The sequence below is a fragment of the Cervus canadensis genome, chromosome 12 (assembly GCF_019320065.1).
Source record: "Cervus canadensis isolate Bull #8, Minnesota chromosome 12, ASM1932006v1, whole genome shotgun sequence".
Lineage (NCBI taxonomy): Eukaryota > Metazoa > Chordata > Mammalia > Artiodactyla > Cervidae > Cervus > Cervus canadensis.
The window spans coordinates 73532851-73553948 of NC_057397.1; the positions used below are offsets into that span (position 1 = coordinate 73532851).

A 21098-nucleotide genomic window follows, 5' to 3' on the forward strand; every position below is an offset into this window, starting at 1 on the left:
ACATCAGAGAGGAAAGGTCTGTCTCCTTTACAAGCAGAAGCAAAACCATCATACAGCTATTCTCATTTAGCAATTGTTTGGCACTAATTGGAACTTGGCATGCTGGGAAACTCACTTCCTGGGGGAGAGTGATTATTTCAGAGCACCGCGCAGATACTTGTAATGTGCATAGCACATGTGAAGCAGCAATTGATGAAAAGTGACAACATTCTTCCTAGAGAATGGATTTGCTATTCATCATTAGGACTAGGTCTGATATTTATGGAGTATTCACAAATGATTAATTACATTGCATTTACAAATAGCCTCTAATACGAGACATTTTTATTTTTATAAGTGTTATTTTAATGAATTGTCTGTCTATGAGTTCATGGGCAAGACTGAAATAATTTTATTTTTTACTTCTTTTCCCCAACCCCAGACCCGAACTTGGAGAAGGAAATGGCAACCCACTCCAGTATTCTTGCCTGGAGAATCCCAGGGATAGAGGAGCCTGGTGGGCTGCCGTCTGTGGGGTCGCACAGAGTCGGACATGACTGACGCGACTTAGCAGCAGCAGCAGCAGCAGACTTGAACTTGCTGCTGCTCATCATGCTTTCTTATTCCTTTAGGAGAATCATGTGATCACCTCCCACACCCCCCAGTTGCCTAAGCTAGAAACCTGGGACATATTTGTAACTCACACTCATCCTAACACCCCATTTCCAGTCACTCATCATTTTCAAATGGCTCCTTGTTGCCGGCAGAATAAGAGCCAGATTCCTTTGTGTGGTCAGCAGTCATAGAGAGATGACTGAGCCACCATGCATGGTGATCCAAGAGGTGTATCGCAGTTCTCAGCACCAACCGCTGGCTTTGTCTCTGTGACCGTGTGTCCACGCGTTCTCTACCTGGCACGCCTGCCCTCAAGTCCTTTGTCTGCACAGTGAGTGCCTGCTTCTTCAGAAGTTGGCCTAACTTCTAAAGAAGCAGGCACTCACTGTTAACCAGGCCTTTCACTTCCTGTCCACCAGGCAGAACCTATAATTCTCTCACGTATTTCCTCATAGAACTGTATGTGTCCTTCATGTATGCTCCTTACCTATCTGTGTATCTAACTCATGTATATGATATTAATATGCTGAAGTCTTATTATGCTTTTTAAGAATAGCATCTCTGTGTACTGTGATAATCTAGCAGAAGTGATATGCTTAGTGAAGGTTGGCTAAACTGAGAATCCTGTTAGAAGTAACAAATCAAAGCAATGCCTCCATGAATAGCCCATGGTAAATACTACTTTGTGGTTGATGACGCAGGTAAAATGGACATAAGTGAAGAAAAAAAATCTAATGGCAGATCACTGACATCCCCAGTAGAGGAAATAGATGGAGAGACACAGTAGTTTAGGGCACAAAGATCAATCAGAGGTTACTCATAACCATAAAGATTGTTTCCTTTTATTTCATCATGCTCTCTCCTTGCCCTGCGGCCTTTGCATTTTTGGATTTTCTGGATCATTTGTCCAGAAGAGCAGCTACCTCAGTGCCTACACCATAGTAGACACAGAAGGAATATGTCTTGTATGAAAGAATGAATGAACAAATGAAACTATTCTAGCTCTTTCATTTTACAGATGAGGAAAGAAACCCGAAGATGCAAAGAGTTGCAAAGTAGAAACCACCCTTTTTCAAGCTGCTACTGTATTCCCTCCACTGAACACAGTGTTTTCATCTCAATTATTCCATTTTATATTATCAAGAAAAATGATATAGCTATTACATCAGGTAAAGAACTTGAAACTCAAAACCTGTGCCCTGTGAGAACACAGATCAGTGGCAACTCTTGCTGTTATGCTAAGTAGAGTGTACAGGCTCTCCTTTGTCACCTGCTGGCAAGATATTCATGGACAGAAACATAATTGATTATTGGTTTTGGTGGGTAGAAATCTCTGTGTTTTAGAATTTGCATTGTTTATACGGTAGCAGGTGAGTAAACACAGGGAGTTGTGATCAAGTGGCAATATCTTTAGACTTGAAGGTTGAATTCCTAATCTTGTTACCTTTTTCCAGGAAAATCCTTTATTGACTTGGAAACTTGGTTTTCTCATCTATGAAGCAAGGCACACAATACCAACGTTGTCGTGTTCTGCAGTGAACCAATGAATAATGACTGTGAAATCACAGTTGGTCTACATAAAGTAAGGTATTATTATTATTAAGCTTATGTAAGAATGAGGGCATGTGTATAAAAGGGATTTCTGAACTGCATGCTCACGCTCTTTTGTTCCCTCTGTTATTGTTTTTCTTGCAATTTCAGAATGTCTCAGCCTTCTTTTGTGTAAACAGATGAAACTAGGATAAATAAGCATTTCCCCTCTAATGTTTTGTATACAAAATATCAGATTTAAATAAACTTCTGCTTCTAAGTCTTCTGAATTCACAAGTCAACATAACTTAGAAAAATAACAGTTAAAAAGACATTTGTTTCTTGTCATAAGCTTCTATTCCCAAAAGAAAATCAAAACACTCCAAGAACAGGGAAAATGTGAAATTAACATCATTGCACAGATAGTGCAAGTTCTTTGATGAGAAGAAAAGTCATTGGCAGCTTTTTCTGATAATAATTGAAATTATGATATTTCAAAAATTCTGCATTAGCTGGAAATCTGTGCATACATTTTAAAATCTATCTGATTACAAATTATTTACACTTCTCAGTTTCTTAAACATTGTCCGTTACCTCTAACAAGGTACAGAAAGCATCATTTGGCATTTGTTGATGGCTTCATCTCTGAGTTTTATTATCAGTACTGCTTTATGGCCAATTACCAACATTTGATAAGTCCTGTAGCTTTCTCTTTTTCTATAAAAATGTTTATTAAATGAAATAAAAGGGCACGGCCAAAATGAAAAAGCAATTATATTTCCAGTGTGTCTTTTCAGATTGCTGATGGTCATACCTTAGAGATCCCTGGGGCATTAGGCGTGAAAAGGACCTTAGAACTCATCTAGTTCTGACCCTTTTACTTTACAGTCCGAGAAATGAAGCTGTGAGTAGCTGAAAATGAGATAGGCTAATTTTCAGAGAACAAAGGCAAGAACACAGCTCCAAGCTATCTTTTGAGGGCTCTTCATGCTATAGTATATCAGAATATAATCGATTTTGATATGCATAACTCAATTCTCCTTTATTCAAATGATATCAGGGAAAAGGGGCCTCGCTCACCACTTACATTAGCTCTTCGGATGTGGACCCTGGTGAATGAAGATACGTATCTGGGACAGGGCCAAATAAATTGGATGATAGGCAATCTCAACAGCGTGAAACAATTGGCTAAGTCTAACAAAAGGGGATTTAACAGAGATGCAGAGTCAGCACTTAGATTACAAAAAGCGATGGCAGAAGTACATGAAGTGGGACATATAGCTTAGCAGCAGAACTTTTATTTTCCCTAAAGTGGCTGTTTTTAAAGAATCAGAATTTTCATGAGTTTAATCTTGACATCTTCTCCAAATCAGTTGAATTTTACTTAACCAAACAGAAGTCTATATAGAACAATACAGTCTAGTCTAAGTAAGTGTGTTCTACTCCATCCGCCTGAAATTGAGATCATAAGCAATGACACTAAATTGGGGCATGTAGAGGAGAAAGACCAGACTGTTAAACTGACTCAGATTCAAGTACCTTAGGGAAGATTAAAGGAATCAGTTAATATCTCTCTAGAAAAGAGAAGGATTTTACTTGTTTTTTTTTTTTTTTTTTTTTTTTGATGAAATAGAGGTGAAAGAAACACACTCTTTGGAAGAGAGAGGCTGAATGATCTGTTGGGAAGAAGTCAGGACATGGCATCAGAAACCATGAGCTTGATTATTGGTGCCATCATTTACCAACTCGGTGGACATGAGTCTGAGCAAACTCTGGGAGTTGGTGATGGACAGGGAAGCCCGGCGTGCTGCAGTCCATGGGGTCACAAAGAGTCAGACATGACTGAGTGACTGGACTGAACCAAACCATTATTTACCAGTGGCATGACCTAGGGAAGATTTCTAAGAAATGGCACATCAGGTTCTTGATCAGCAAGATGAGAGTAGCACCATCTACATTGCAGAATTGCTGTGAAAATTAAATAATATATATAAAGTACATGTAGTACATGACATGCACTAGTCAGCAAATATTAACCTTTTGTTAGGTAGAGTCATGAGAGATTTTTATTAGATTTTATTAGAGGAATATCTTGTAGAAGGGTTGCTTAAGTGAAGATGAAAAGGTTAGGACAGTTCCCTACCAATGCTCCTTGATATAGATATACGACCAGCATTTTGCTGTACTTTATGCCAGTAAGGATTTTTCTTCAGAATATTTGATTCTTTACAGGTTATATTCTCTTTTAAAACTGTAAGAATTTTTACTACTACAAATCATAAAATAAACCACTTCAGCATTCTTGCCTTGAGAATCCCAGGAACAGTATGAAAGGCAAAGAGATATGACATTGAAAGATGAACTCCCCAGATCCACAGGTGCTAAATATGCTACTGGAGAAGAGTGTAGAAATAGCTCCAGAAGGAATGAAGAGGCTGAGCCAAAGCAGAAAAGACATCCAGTTCTGGATGTATCTGGTGGTGAAAGTAAAATCTGATGCTGCTAAGAACAATACTGCATAGAAACCTGGAATGTTAGGTCCAGGAATCAAGGCAAATTGGAAGTGTTCAAACAGGAGATGGCAAGAGTGAATGTCAGCATTTTAGGAATCAGCGAACTAAAATAGGCAGGAATGGGTGAATTTAACTCAGATGACCATTATATCTACTACTGTGGGCGGGAATCCCTTAGAAGGAATGGAGTAGCCTTCATACTCAACACAAAAGTCTAAAATGTAGTACTTGGGTGCAGTCTCAAAAACGACAGAATGGTCTCTGTTTGTTTCCGAAGAAAATCATTCAGTATCACAGTAATCCAAGTCTATGCCCCAACCAGCAATGCTGAAGAAGCTGAAGCTGATGGTTCTATGAAGACCTACAAGACCTTCTAGAACTTATACCAAAAAAAGATGTCCTTTTCATCATAGAGGACTGGAATGCAAAAGTAGGAAGTTAAGAGATACCTGGAGTAACAGGCAAGGTTGGCCTTGGAGTACAGAATGAAGCAGGGCAAAGGCTAACAGAGTTTTGCCAAGAGAACACACTGGTCATAGCAAACACCCTCTTCCAACAACACAAGAGAAGACTCTAGACATGGACATCACCAGATGGTCGACACTGAAATCAGATTGATTCTTTTCTTTGCAGCTGAAGATGGAGAAGCTCTATACAGTCAGCAAAAACAAGACTGGGAGCTGACTGTGGGTAAGATCATAAATTGCAAAATTCAGACTGAAATTGAAGAAGGTAGGGAAAACCACTAGACCATTCAGGTATGACCTAAATCAAATCCCTTACAATTATACAGTGGGAGTGAGAAACAGATTCAAGAGATTCAATCTGATAGAGAGAGTGCCTGAATGATGAATGGATGTCCATAACATTGTACCAGAAGCAGTGATCAAAGCCATCCCCAAGAAAAAGAAATGTGAAAAGGCAAAATGGTTGTCTGAGGAGGCCTTACAAATAACTGAGAAGAGAAGAGACATGAAGGACGAAGGAGAAAAGGAAAGATATATCCTTTTGGATGCAGAGTTCCAAAGAATAGCAAGGAGAGACAAGAAAGCCTTCCTAAATGAACAATGCAAAGAAATGGAGGAAAACAACAGAATGGGAAAGGCTAGAGATCTCTTCAAGAAAATGAGAAATACCAAGGGAACATTTCATTCAAAGATGGGCTCAATAAAGGACAGAAATGGTATGCATCTAACAGAAGTGGAAGATATTAAGAAGAGGCAGCAAGACTACACAGAAGAACTATACAAAAAAGATCTTCATGACCCAGATAATCATGATGGTGTGAGCACCCACCTAGAGCCAGACATCCTGGAGTGCGAAGTCAAGTGGGCCTTAGGAAGAATTACCATGAATAAAGATAGTAGAGGTGACGGAGTTCCAGCTCTGGTATTTCAAACCCTAAAAGATGATGCCGTTAACATGTTGCATTCATCATGCCATAAACTATGGAAAACTCAGAATTGGCCACAGGACTGGAAAAGGTCCGTTTTCATTCCAATCCCAAAGAAAGGCAATGCCAAAGAACGCTCCGACGACCGCACAATTGCACTCGTGTTACGTGCTAGTAAGGTGTTGCTCAAAATCCTCCAAGCTTTAAAGTATGTGAATTGAGAACTTCCAGAAGTACAGATTGGCTTTAGAAAAGGCAGAGGAACCAGAGATGAAATTGCCAACGTTTGGTGGGTCACAGAAAATGCAAGAGAATTCCAGAAAAACATCAACTTCTGCTTCATTGACTATGCCACAGCCTTCGAATGTGGATCATGACAAACTGTGGAAAATTCTGTAAGAAATGGGAATACCAGACCACCTGACCTGCCTCATGAGAAATCTGCAGGCAGGTCAGGAAGCACCAGTTAGAACTGGACATGAAACAACAGACTGGTTCCAAATTGGGAAAGGATTATATCAAGGCTGTATATTGTCACCCTGCTTATTTAACTTATATGCAGAGTACATCATGAGAAATGCTGGGCTGGAAGAAGCACAAGCTGGAATCAAGATTCTCAGGAGAAATATCAATAACCTTGTGGCAGAAAATGAAGAGAAACTAAAGAGCCTCTTGATGAACATAAAAGAGGAGAGGAAAAAGCTGACTTAAAACTCAGCACTCAAAAAATGAAGATCATGGTATCTGGTCCCATCACTTCATGGCAAATAGATGGGGAAAAAATGGAAACAGTGACAGACTTTATTTTCTTGGGCTCCAGAATCACTGCAAAGGGTGAGTGCAGGCATGAAATTAATAGACATTTGCTCCTTGGAAGAAAAGCTACGACAAACTTAGACAGTATATTAAAAAGCAGAGACATCACTTTGCCTCCAAAGGCTCATATAGTCAAGGCTATGATTTTTCCAGTAATCATGTATGGATGTGAAAGTTGGACTATAAAGAAAGCTGAGTGCTGAAGAATTGATGCTTTTGAACTGTGGTGTTGGAGAAGACTTGAGCGTCCCTTGGACTGCAAGGAGATCCCACCAGTCCATCCTAAAGGAAATCAGTCCTGAATATTCATTGGAAGGATGGATGTTGAAGCTGAAACTCTAATACTTTGTCCACCTGATGTGAACAATCGACTCATTTGAAAAGACCCTGATGCTGGGAAAGATTGAAGGCGGGAAGAGAAGGGGATGGCAGAGGCTGAGATGGTTGGATGGCATCACCGACTTGATGGACATGAGTTTGAGTAAACTCTGGGAGTTGGTGATGGACAGAGAGGCCTGGCGTGCTGCAGTCCATGGAGTCGCAAAGAGTTGGACACAACTGAGTGACTGATCAACAGATTCATAAAATAGTCCTTGCTTACTCACCTGTAAAGTGCAGAAATGGGCCTCTTATTTCCAGGTTTTGGTCTGTATGGTTTTGGTTCTCCTGCCATATTGATATCTGAAAACATAAAATAAAATAGCACTGATTAAGAAAGTATTAAACCTGTTGTGAAAATAAATCATGAAATCGCATTGTTTTGTTTTTATGTATAAAATGTTATATGACATTCATTTATTCACAAGTGTTTTTTGAGCACCTACTCTAGGCCAGGCTCTGTTTCAGATATGTACCAAATCCGTGCCCTCGTGGGACTTGTCTTCTATGGGGAAGGAGGGGATAGATAGTAAACCACAAACATAGCAAATAGGAAAACGATGTAACATATCAGAAGGTGCAAAGTACAACGAAAAAAGCAAATATTGGAAAAGGTAGAGGGGTCAGGAATGCTCGCTAAAACTAGAAAGGGAGAATGATTATAAAACATACTCCCATAAAAATTAATTTAAATAAAAGCAAGAGGCAGAGTGAGGTATCCTACTGATTTGCAGTTTTGCCTGGAATGTCTCTGTATAGACATTTTCATAGAATGAAGCTTTGTTCATGAGAGGAATTGTTACATTCCCTTTGGTAATATCTTCTCCACTTAAGCAGAGAAGTGTTAGAAGGGTGGAATTATAAAGCATACAAGGTTTACTGAGGGAACAACAAAATGCATTCAGTAACTGGCGTGTTCAATTACAGAGTTCTGGAGAGATCTGAAGGAAAGCACAGCATGTCACTTGCTTTCAAGAACCAAAACTATAACAAAGTCTCTAAGATAAGACAAGAAGATGCCTAAATTAAGTACATGACAAGACAGCATTTGCATCAATTACCAACCTTAATGTTTTTTTAAAAATGTGTAAAATTGTTATGAAGTTGGGTGATAAAGGTTTGGGAAGTGATATAAACTATTATATTTAATAAAGTTAACATTTCCAGAGGATGATAAAAAAGAAAATCTAAAGGAGGTGAACTTTAAGAAAAGCTTTGAAAGAAGTGAGGGACATCATTTTGACAGAAAAGAAAGGCAAATTTCTATTTCTCATAAGTGAAAAACGAAAGTGATAGCCGCTCAGGTTGTGTCTGACTGTGCAACCGCATGAACTGTAGCCTGCCAGGCTCCTCCATCCATGGGATTTTCCAGGCAAGAATACTGGAGTGGATGGCCATTCCCTTCTCCAGGGGGTCTTCCTGACCTAGGGATCAAACTCAGCTCTCCTGCATTGCAGGCAGATTCTTTACCGTCTGAACCAAATACAGGGGACTACATACACTGTCTGGAGATGGATGAACCACCCATCAGTAAAAGCAACCAAAATATGTAGATGGAAAATGATGTACCTCTTTTAAAGTAACTTATATTGGCATGTAGATGATTTACAAGGCTGTGTTAGTTTTTGCTGTATAATGAAATGAAACAGTCATGCGTATACCTCTGTCCACTCCTTGTTTAGGCTGTATTCCCATATAGATCATTGCAGGGCATTCAGTGGAGCTCACTGTGCGTACAGTAAGTCCTTGTTAGTTATTGATTTTATATATAATACTGTGTAGATGTCAATCCCAGTCTCTCCACTTACCTGCCCCTCTTCCCTCTTGTTACCCACAGATCCCACAGATTTGCTTTCCACACATCTGTGATGCTATTTCTGTTTTGTAAATAAGTTCATGTTACACATTTTTCAGATTCCACATATAAATGATTTCATATGCTATTCATCTTTCTCTGTCTGACTTACTTCACTCAGTAGGACGATCTCCCATTCTAATCAGGTTGTTTCAAATGGCATAATGTTATCTCTCTTAAAAAACACATTGGGCTAACATCAAAGTAAGGAGCTCACAGAAGCCTGTATCTGCGTGGGCGTGGCAAGTCAGTGGAGATGGAACACTGAACCCGGCTTGGGCTTGAGGACGTCTGCGGAAACCAGAACTTGAACTTTAGTTCTCACATCCTTGGGAATCCCAGGGGACAGGAGGCAGGGCCCACGTTAAAGGATAGGAAATATATGCTCATCTAATTCAACAGCCATATGTGGGGAAATCCTTAACTAGGAAGAGAAGGAAGCCTCTGCCACCTCCCAAAGAATATCAATATAAAATCCATACTAAACACTATACTCAATAGTGGGTTACTGGGCACATTTTCTTTAAGATCAAGGGATTTACTATCACCATCTCTATATAACATTGTACTGGATATTGTAGACAGTGAAGTAAGACAAGAAAACAATATCAGAAATGGGAAAGAAGAAATTGTCATAATCGCTGGTAACATGTGGGTCCAAAAAAACTCTGAGGCATCCACAGATTACTACAATTAAAAGAGAGTTTTATAAGTTTCTTATATTCAAAGCCAATATACAAAATTTAATTGCATGTTCCTACATAGTAATGCATATTTAAATATATCATTTTAAAGGATGCCACTTATGAAACATACAAGTACCAAGGGATAAAATATATTATAAAATTTGAAAGATGTTTATGAAGAAAATTATAACTCTGTATTGGGAGATTTTACAGTTAATTTACATAAAAAGAGAATTTGGAAGTCTTGATAAATAAATATCTCAATTCTCCCCAAGTTGATCTATTGATTCTACATATTTACAATAAAATCCCCAAATATTCTTTTCATGTCTGTGTGGCATTTGACATGCTGATTCTAAAATTTATATGATAGAGCAAAACATCAAAATAGCCATAATATACTTGAAAAGAAAAGCTGGCAAATTTGCCTTATCAGGATTTATTTTAAAGCTGTAATAATGAAGACAGCAGTTTAGATACAAAAAGAGAAGACAAACCAATGGAACAGAGTAGAGAACCCACAAACTGACTTCACATATAAGAAACACTTAAATTATGATGGAGCCGGCTCAGCTGACAAGTGAGTAAAAGGTAAACTTTTGATGCTGTAACAATTGGTTATCGGTTATTATTGGTTACTGGTTATTGTAGCAAGGACAAATATGAAATTGGACCTCTAATTTCATCATACAGAAAAATAGATTACTTATTGGATCAAAAACCTAAATGTAAGAGGCAAATATAAAACTTTTAGGAGGAAGTATAGCAGGATATCTTTATGAGATCAGAGTGTGGAAGGATAATCTTAAACCGGACATAAAGAGCTCGAGCCTTAAAGCATAAGAATGAAAAATTCTACTGTGTTAAAAATCAAGTGTTTCTGCCCATCCATCAAAGTCATGTTAAAAATGAAGAGTCACTAATTGGATAAAGAAATCCTTAATGAAGGATTTGTTTCAGGAATGTATAAAGCATTCATGTAATAGGAAAAAGAGACAAACCACCAAATAGAAAATTGGGCAAAAACTAGTTAAGGCACTTTACAGAAGAGGAAATATGAATGCTGAATAAACACATGAAAATATTCTCAACCTCAGTAGAAGTGGTAAATGCAAGTGAAACCACAATGACATAGAACTGATACCCACTGGATTTACAATAGTTTGCAAAGTCTGACAATATCACAAGTTAATGAGGCTTCGGAGCAAGTCAAACTTGTATACATTGTGACTATAAGCATAAATTAGTAAAACTATTTTAGAAATAATTTAGTAGTTTATAATGCACATAAAACGCTAAGTCCTATGAACCAGGAGGCATGCACCTATAGAAACTTTTGAATGTGTGTATCTTATAAGACTGTTTATTGCAGTACAGTAAAAAAAATTCATGGAAAAGCACAAACATCCATTGGCAGATAACTGGATAAAAGAATGTTGTGATGTATTTACACACAAGCATACTACAAAGCAGTAAAGTGTAGTGGGTAGAGAGAGAGAAACACTGAGCTATCGGCAACATCACTGAGGTACTGATGAACCTCAGGAACATAACACCGAGCAAAAAGATGATACCCTGGACAAACAGTCACAGACTGAATCCTTTTATGTTAATAAAAATACAAATTTAAACAATACGTTGCATAGGAATGAAAATACGTGCAATAAAACTAAGAAAAGCAAACAGAGATAAGCAAATTAGTTCAGGATGAATGTTGCCTCTAAAGGGGTAGATAAGGGTATGGATGGGACTTGTGAAGGGTATCTAAAGGACTTCAAAGTTAAGCATAATGTACTATTTCTTAAACTGGATAGAGGAGGTAAGTTTATAATATAGCATCACTCTGTATAACTTAAATATGTTATAAATTTTATATAAATATTAATTTTCTTCATATATTTAAATTTAATGTCTATCCAAAAATTTAATTTGTATGATAATTAATGCAAAATTACAAAAGAAAATGATAACAAACATGGTAAGCTGTGTGTTGATAAATATTCAGGTCAGGGCAGAGAATTTTGGTGAATAAGGATTTCAGTAGAGATGGTGAGTGGGGAACTAGAAGAAAAGAGCTGTTGGGAGGATGGATTACTGGATGAGAGAAGGTTATTAGAGCCTCCAGTTAGAAATTTTCATCTGGTTTGAGTGGGAAATAACTTTGGATTGTGAGTAAAAAACAGTCCTGAGAATGAATTAGGAAGACACTGACTCTTGTATAATTTGTAATAAGGCCCAACAAAGATCTCGGCTGTCTAACCCTTCACATATGACAGAGTTGGAACAAAAAAAGTGAGTGTAACAAATGAAGATTTCTATTATTTTTATAAGATCTGTAATGATGGTAGAGGTACATATCCAGGAAATATTATTAGACTCACTATTGTATTTCTATCTTAGACTTCTTTACTTTTGAACTGAAAACAAAAAAAAAATTCTCATAAGTAAATTAAAAAAAAAAGACTTGAGACTTAAGACTATCAAAGCAAGTATTGTAACATTTATTTTAAAAATAATCTGTAGCTAGTGGTTCTGAGTTTGACAGTGGATCCATACAAAGGTGGAGCTTCCTATGTGGCTCAGACAGTAAAGAATCCACCTGCTAAGGCAGGAGACCCGGCTCGATCCCTGGGTAAGGAAGATCCCCTGGAGAAGGGACTGGCTACCCACTCCAGACTCTTGCCTGGAGAATTCCATGGACCGAGTAGCTTGGTGGGCTACAGTCCGTGGGGTTGCAAAGAGTCAGACACAACTAACTAACTAACTACATACAATGGAGGGCTTCCCTGATGGCTCAGTAGTAAAGAGTCTGCCTGCCGATGCAAGAGATGCAGGAGCGATCCCAGTGTTGGGCAGATCCCCTGGAGAAGGAGATGGCCACCTACTCTATTATTCTTGCCTGGAAAATCTCATGGACAGAGGAACCTGGGAGGCTACAGCTCATGGGGTCACAAAAGAGTCGGACGTGACTTAGTGACCGAACAACAACATACAATGGCTGTATGTGTGCTCAGTCGTGTCTGACTGTTGTGGTCCCATGGACTACAGCCCACCAGGCTCCTCTGTGGGATTTCCCAGGCAAAGATGTTAGGGAGGTTTGCCATTTCCTACTCCAGGGGATCTTCCCCACCCAGGGCTTGAACCTTCAACTTCTGCATTGGCTGGCAGATTCCTCACCACTAGTGCCACCTGGGAAGCCCCAACATACAATGGAAGATGTTTTATGAAAGGTTGTTGCACAGCAATTTCAGACATCAGCGTCTTGTTGAAGGTAATAGAAAGTGCAAAAAATCTTTTTTTTCTCATAGACACTGGATAGTGTCTGAACACTGAATAGTGTTCAGATGCATCATTTTCCTTTGAATGTTTATAAGTGTATGCTTAAATATGGAAATTTATGCATGTTACACTGCTATAGTAAAGGTCGTCCATGTCCTGGTGTTAGTGGACAGGGACGCGTGTGGGAGGGGATGGATGTACACGGGGGAGCAGGAACAATGGGCATGAGCTCAGGAAATCAGGGAACATAAGGCATGGCCAGGGTCTGGATGAGTGAGCGTTTCCTTTGTGTTTAGCTTTATTGATACAATAAATACATTTCATTGTGTTTTTGGAACAATCCATCTTACTTGGAAGCCAAAGTTCAGGTTCTTCTATCTCAAGAGCTGTTGGCCTTGAAGAACGCCTACAGACAGTGTAAATGGCCTCTGGACACTGAACTTTGAGGTCAGCTGCAGAGAGACCTCCCAAGACTTCCTTGGTGCAAGTCACCCACAGGAGGGACTAGAGGAGGAATGACCGAGGCTCAATTTTCTGCCACTCTCACGAGATGGGAACTTCGGAATAAAACGGTGAGATACAAAAAATAAAGTGATGTTTCTTAAATTCCTGAGTTTGCAAAGATTCACACTAAGTACTAACATTTAAAAATCTTACATTACCCTTAAGAAAGAATGTAGATTTAATCATCGCAACAACTGCTTTTGAAATGGGTCAAAAAAATCCTAGTTAAATTCCTACTTGTTATGCAAAAGTACATATTGAGGTATTTATATACCAAGGTGATGAACTGTATTATCTGAGTATTAAAATCATATTCTCATAGAGGGCATTGATAAAACTAGACAAGCACTATGAAACAGAAGTGTCTTGAAGAGTTTCTGTTTGGGTTTGAGACAGGCTGAGACCTGGAGCCCTTTGTGGCCAGGCTGCAGTGTTGGCACCTAGACAGGTGTCTCCTCAAGCAACAAATTACAGAAATTATAAGGGGCTAAAAATAACTGCAGAAAGTGAAGAAGAACTAAAGAGCCTCTTGATGAAAGTGAAAGAGGAGAGTGAAAAAGTTGGCTTAAAGCTCAACATTCAGAAAACTAAGATTATGGCATCTGGTCCCACCACTTCATGGCAAATACATGGGGAAACATTGGAAACAGCGTCTGACTTTATTTTGGGGGCTCCAAAATCACTGCAGATGGTGACCACAGCCATGAAATTAAAAGAGGCTTACTCTTTGGAGGGAAAGTTATGACCAACCTAGACAGCATATTAAAAAAGCAGAGACATTACTGTGTCAACAAAGGTCCGTCTAGTCAAGGCTATGGTTTTTCCAGTGGTCATGTATGGATGTGAGAGTTGGACTATAAGGAAAGCTGGGAGCTGAAGAATTGATGCTTTTGAACTGTGGTGTTGGAGAAGACTCTTGAGAGTCCCTTGGACTGCAAGGAGATCCAACCAGTCCATCCTAAAGGAGATCAGTCCTGGGTGTTCATTGGAAGGACTGAAGCTGAAGCTGAAATTCCAATCCTTTGGCCACCTGATGAGAAGACCAACTCATTGGAAAAGACCCTGATGCTGGGAAAGATTGAGGGTGGGAGGAGAAGGGGATGACTGAGGATGAGATGGTTGGATGGCATCACCGACTCAATGGACATGAGTTTGAGTAAACTCTGGGAGTTGGTGATGGACAGGGAGGCCAGGCATGCTGCAGTCCATGAGGTAACAAAAAGTCGGACACGACTGAGCTGAACTGAACTGACTGAACTGAACTGAAAAATAACTTCAGGCATACACAGTTGGGGCAAATTCTGGACAAAAAGATACAAGAAGACCAAAAAAGCCCAAAACCACTATTGAAGAGTAGGGAGCAAAAGCTGGGGGTCAGAAGAAAAGCAGAGTGCTGCACAGGATCCCTGCACAAATGCCACCAAAGGAGTGGGCAACCCACCTAAGCCACCCCTCCAGCCCAACCTCTGAAAGCACTCATACCCTCACCCTATAGAAGGAGTCAACTTGCATCCCCTGAGTAAACAGGCAAAGAAGCCAACAAGTGAACCTGCTGGTTGCTTTCTCTGCCCCCTGCTGCATCATGAGCCCAATAAAGCCTTGCCTGAATTGCTTGTCTGGTCTCTGATCGATTTCCATTGATTAAAGAGGTCAGGAGCACTGGTTGGTAACAAGTTCACCATATATCACACCTGTGTAGAGACACCCCCCCAACCCTGTCCAGGCGTAGGGACAGTGCAGCTAAATGGAGTTAAGCTTTATCTACGCCTAGGAGATGACTTCCCTGGTGACTCAGATGGTAAAGAAACCACCTGTGATTCAGGAGACCTGCGTTTGAGTCCTGGGTGGGGAAGATCCCCTGGAGAAGGTAATGGCTATCCACGCCAGTATTCTTGCCTGGAGAATCCCATGGACAGAGGAGCCTGGTGGGCTACAGTCCATGGGGTTGCAAAGAGTCAGACATGACTGAGCAACTATCACTTTCTTTCAGGAGATGACTAGAGACCCCAGACCTCTACATGGAGGGAGAAGAGGTATTTGCACTTTGTCATATGACATTATGAGCCTCGGTAAGAACCAACTGTGAAGCTTATTGAACAGATCCTATATCTATTTTGAAGTTTTAATGTTTCAAATGAACATGAAAAAATGTGAAAAAATTCAAATGAACTCCAAAATAGTCCTTATACTATTAAATTTCAATTGAAAAATACCCTGTTGGGTTGCTAACTATATCTTTTCACAGTAAATTGCTTGAAGTATATTAAGTGTTCCAAAAACTAATCAATTTTCTTCTTTATTTTTAAACTAAATAAATGAAGCTAATACCATGAGAGAAATATGCTATAAAGTCACAGAACTGAAAAACAGTCAATGAGCTGAACCTATTCTGGTTTGAGGTAAATGAGATGAGGCTAATGGAGACAGGTACCGTTCCAAAGCATCACCCCTGAAAATGATATCTGACACATGCAAATATATTTATTGGCCAATTCTTGTTAGGGTACTACTAAAGGCGATAGTAAAAGAATTCCATAATTTGATGCTTTGGACTCTTGGGAAGATACCTCCAATTCTAAACCCAAACAGATGTGATTCTCCTTTGCACTCCCCGTTTTACTTCATTACATCCTTCTCCCAGAACTGACCACTGAGTGTTTGTCCCTTTGACTTTGGACTTCTAAAGGGTAGTCACAGCTCAACCTCTCAGGCCCATCAGTATCCTTCACAGAGCTGTTGGTGTGGTAGGTGCCCTAGGAGTCCATGGGCTAACCAAACTCATATAAGCCACAAGATGTGTTCTTGCATCGGTCGTAATGTGTCCAGCCAAACACGCTTTGTCAGAGCATTTCCTAAAGTGGTATTTATCTAAACAATGTTTTGGAAGGTGTTAATAAGTATGTTGCCAAACAAATAAGTCATGGTAAAATAAATTTGGTATAAATGTAATAATATTTCTCTTTCTCAGATATTTGTAATGCATACTGAGGGAAACAAATTCTGGAAACAAGAAACATCCAATAGCGTTTAACTCAAATGAATATGAGAGAGAGAAAGACATAAGTTTTTGGACAGCAAAAAAGATGTTAACATCCAGCAAAACAGAATGCCTCTGAACGGTGGTTTATGAGATACCCTGAAATATATGCAAAAATGTTTCCCATTTGTTTCTTTGTTGTGTTTTCAATTTGGAATATCCCCATTTGAAAAGATAATTTAACATTTTAAATTACACTACTACAATAAACAAATACTCGTTATTTATCCCTGCCAACAGTGATCCCTGATGGCATCTGTTATTTCTAGAGAAATTTGTGCTTGATTTTGAAGTGACCTCTAACTGATAATACGGCATCCACATTATCAAGGGTGGTTTTTTTTTTTTTCCAATGAGGAAAAATGAAAAGAGATATTTTCTAAAGAAATTAATTAAAAGTAGCACCTTTACTCTTGGGATTGTTTTGTGTTTGTTTCTTTCCTGAGGTTTAAATAAAAGTTTAAATAATTCAGCCATGGCATATAGACTGCCAGGAAAAGTCATTCAGAGTCATTTATTATTCACATTTGGAAGATTTAGGGATTCATTACTGTTCCATTGAATAAAAATTCAGGAGGTAAAGAAAATAATCTGTTTGACAAGTGAATGCGTAAAACCATACATTACCCTAGTATAAGCAGTATACCGTTAAAAAGTGCTTTTGCAGTTATTATTAGTTCAGAGCCTCAGAACCATCATGTGAAATGAGCAGAGCAGGGGTCTTTATTTCTGTGTCATCTATATAGATGTTTGAGATATTGAGAAATTAAATGGCTTTCCTAATAACATCGTCAGCTCGTTTCGCTCCCGTCTTTATTATTGAGCATGGCGCAGGTGCCAGGCCCTGAACTAGTAGGAGGGGGGGTGCCCTGCCCCTGCCCCTCGAGAGATGGCTGAGAGCTGGACACTGCACCTGACTCACGTTCTAGAACTTTCTGTACGATAGCATCGCTCTTAACCAGACTTCGGATGCCATATTTTTTAGCCACTTAAACCTGGTTTGGCTGTGGAAAGACCTGTAAAATAATACATTCTGAACCCCCAGGAGTTTGGCATCACTGAGGAAGATGTATGATAAAAGAATGCTGTAGGGAGATTTGGCTGGCAACAGTGGGGAAACACACCTGACTTTCAGCTGAGCTGCTTGTGATGTCTTGGCCAGGCAGGCTCACAGCCCTACGGTTTGATGGGGCTGCCCCAGAGTGCTTCTGGTTTAGTTGCTAAGTCATGTCCGATGCTTGCGCCCCGTGAACTGTAGCCCCCCAGGCTCCTCTGTTCATGGGCTTCTCCAGGCATGAACACTGGAGTGGGTAGCCTATCCCTTCTCTAGGGGATCTTCCAGACCCAGGAATCAAACCTGGTGTCTCCTGCATCGCAGGCAAATTCTTTACCAAAGTGCTTTTACTCTGAGAGAAATATGCACCAGATTTGCAGAGGCAAACGTATGTTCTAAAATATGACCATTTGAAGCATTTTAAGCCGAAATCTGAGAGTGGAACCAATTCCGCACAAAAGTAAATGGCTTTCTAATCTTGTTGTTTTTCCCTTCACAGAATCAAAGCTAGTTTTCATACTTGATATATATCCTTAATAGTATGTTAAAATATTCTCTGTTATGGGAATGAAACCGTAGTCTAATTTTACTGGGCAGTCACTGAATTGTGACCGTTTTAATGAGCCTTTGGATCTAGTTTCATAAATTGGCTCTGACACAGCTCTATGGCACACTGGCCTCTGTCATTAGAATGTGAATGCAAAGATCACTGGTTGGCCAGATTCCCATCTGTTACCAGAAAACACCCTGACGCTCCCAGGCCCCATCTGCAAGGACAAATGAAAAGGGAAACTTGAACTTATTACTAATTAACTGGGAAATCTGATCATTGTATGTGACTTACTCAGATTCAAACTGCTTTTAACTCCAATAGAAACTGAAGTAAAAAAAAAAAAAAAGAGTAGGCATATATACTTGGATCCTTATTTTTATTTATGTCTATTACTGCCAGTGGTTATATTATGAAGAAAATAGAGATGATGCAAAGCATTCATTTTCATTGATCAAATAACAACTGAACGTACAGAACGTGCCAGGAACTGTGCTAAGGATTTGGTAAACAGATATAAATATTGTCTTTGTTCCCAATTTTAAATGAGAAAATACTTCTATAGGTGTTGAGGAAAAAATAATATCAGTAATAATTATTAGTGGAAAGCATTCTCAATTCTATTTTTACATTGATATGTGTAACTATATTAGCCCAAATATTTTCATAGGTACTGTCTTTTTACCATTCATAGAGTACTTTTCCTCACATATTTTTTTAATAAGTTAAAACTTCTCCAACATGTCTAATGTCCTTTTGACTGTTTCAGCAAATGTAGATGCCATCCAACCACAAGCATTCTCAATTTCTTTTCATTCTGGTATAAAATACAACTATCTAATTATAAAGGAAGCACCATCAAAAGACTTTTTTGCCAAGTTGAGTTATTTCAAAGCATTGCATAGAAAAATAAAATTAAATCATGTATATCTTTGTAACATTCATTGTTTAATCTACTCCAGTCCTTTGCTTCTGTAAGAATTTGTCTTTTCATTTGTGAGATTTTCTTTTAATAATGGAAATTTTTAAAAACTCAAAATTTGAATTTTGTGAAACATTCCAATGAGAGGTTTCCAATTACTTTTGAGCAAAATGTAATCAACATTAAAAGCATTTGCAAAGTAGTTCTTCAAAAGCTCAAACATTTCTAAAATTCCAGTGATGACAGGTGGCAAAGGGAGACTATATGGTAACATACTTATGCTGTCTTTTTAGTTCAAAATAAAATTCATCAGCAAAATTTTGTAGTCTGGTTTTCTGACTATATAAACATAGTTCAGTTTAGTTCAGTTGCTCAGTTGTGTTCGACTCTTTGTGACCCCGTGGACTGCAGCACGCCAGGCCTCCCTGTCCATCACCAACTCCCGGAGTTTACTCAAACTCATGTCCATTGAGTCGGTGATGCCATCCAACCATTTCAGCCTCTGTCGTCCCCTTCTCCTGCCCTCAATCTTTCCCAGCATCAGGGTCTTTTCCAGTGAGTCAGTTCTTCACATCATGTGGCCAAAGTATTGGAGTTTCAGCTTCAGCATCAGTCCGTCCAATGAACACCTAGGACTGATTTCCTTTAGGATGGACTGGTTGGATCTCCTTGCAGTTCAAGGGGCTCTCAAGAGTCTTCTCCAACACCACAGTTCAAAAGCATCAACTTTTCTGTGCTCAGCTTTCTTTTTAGTCCAACTCTCACATCCATACGTTACTACTAGATAAATCATAGCTTTGACTAGATGGACCTTTGTTGGCAAAGTAATGTCTCTGCTTTTTAATATGCTGTCAAGGTTGGTCATAACTTTTCTTCCAAGGAGCAAGCGTCTTTTAATTTCATGGCTGCAGTTACCATCTGCAGTGATTTTGGAGGCCAAAAAAATAAAGTTTGTCAGTGTTTCCATTGTTTCCCCATCTATTTGCCATAAAGTGATGGGACTGGATGCCATGATCTTAGTTTTCTGAATGTTGAGCTTTAAGCCAACCTTTTCACTCTCCTCTTTCACTTTCATCAAGAAGCTCTTTTGTTCTTCTTCACTTTCTGCCATAAGGGTGGTGTCATCTGCATATCTGAGGTCATTGATATTTCTCACAGCAATCTTGATTCCAGCTTGTGCTTCTTCCAGCCCAGCGTTTCTCATGATGTACTCTGCGTATAAGTTAAGTAAGCAGGGTGACAATATATAGCCTTGACGTACTCCTTTTCCTATTTGGAACCAGTCTGTTGTTCCATGTCCAGTTCTCACTGTTGCTTCCTGACCTGCATATAGGTTTCTCAAGAGGCAGGTCAGGTGGTCTGGTATTCCCATCTCTTTCAGAATTTTCCACAGTTTATTGTGATCCACACAGTCAAAGGCTTTGGCATAGTCAATAAAGCAGAGATAGATGTTTTTCTGGAACTCTCTTGCTTTTTCGATGATCCAGCAGATGTTGGCAATTTGATCCCTGGTTCCTCTGCCTTTTCTAAAACCAGCTTGAACATCTGGATCTTCATGGTTCATGTACTGTTGAAGCCTGGCTTGGAGAATTTTGAGCATTACTTTACTAGCGTGTGAGATGAATGCAATTGTGTGGTAGTTTGAGCATTCTTTGACATTGCCTTTCTTTGGGATTGGAATGAAAACTGACCTTTTCCAGTCTTGTGGCCACTGCTGAGTTTTCCAAATTAGCTGGCATAATGAGTGCAGCACTTTCACAGCATCATCTTTCAGGATTTGAAATAGCTCAACTGGAATTCCATCACCTCCACTAGCTTTGTTTGTAGTGATGCTTCCTAAGGCCCACTTGACTTTGCATTCTGGAATTGGGCTTCGTTTGTGGCTCAGCTGGTAAAGAATCTGCCTGCAATGCGGAAGACCTGGGTTTGATCCCTGAGTTGGGATTTTCCCCTGTAGAAGTGAAAGGCTACCTACTCCAGTATTCTG

The 21098-nt window shown here is 39.3% G+C and overlaps 1 protein-coding gene across 8 annotated transcripts in view; it reads right to left on the reverse strand.

Annotated features, from left to right (window-relative positions):
- RALYL (RALY RNA binding protein like) overlaps positions 1–21098 on the reverse strand; it is a 773956-nt gene that overhangs the window by 148100 nt on the left and 604758 nt on the right. For 5 of the 8 annotated variants that reach the window (XM_043483548.1, XM_043483551.1, XM_043483549.1 and 2 more), the window contains one exon: positions 7452–7527. In XM_043483548.1, the coding sequence (XP_043339483.1) occupies positions 7452–7527 (76 nt within the window). Of the gene's footprint in view, positions 1–7451; positions 7552–21098 lie in introns of all 8 variants that reach the window. The other 3 variants (XM_043483550.1, XM_043483547.1, XM_043483546.1) reach the window with 1 other exon arrangement.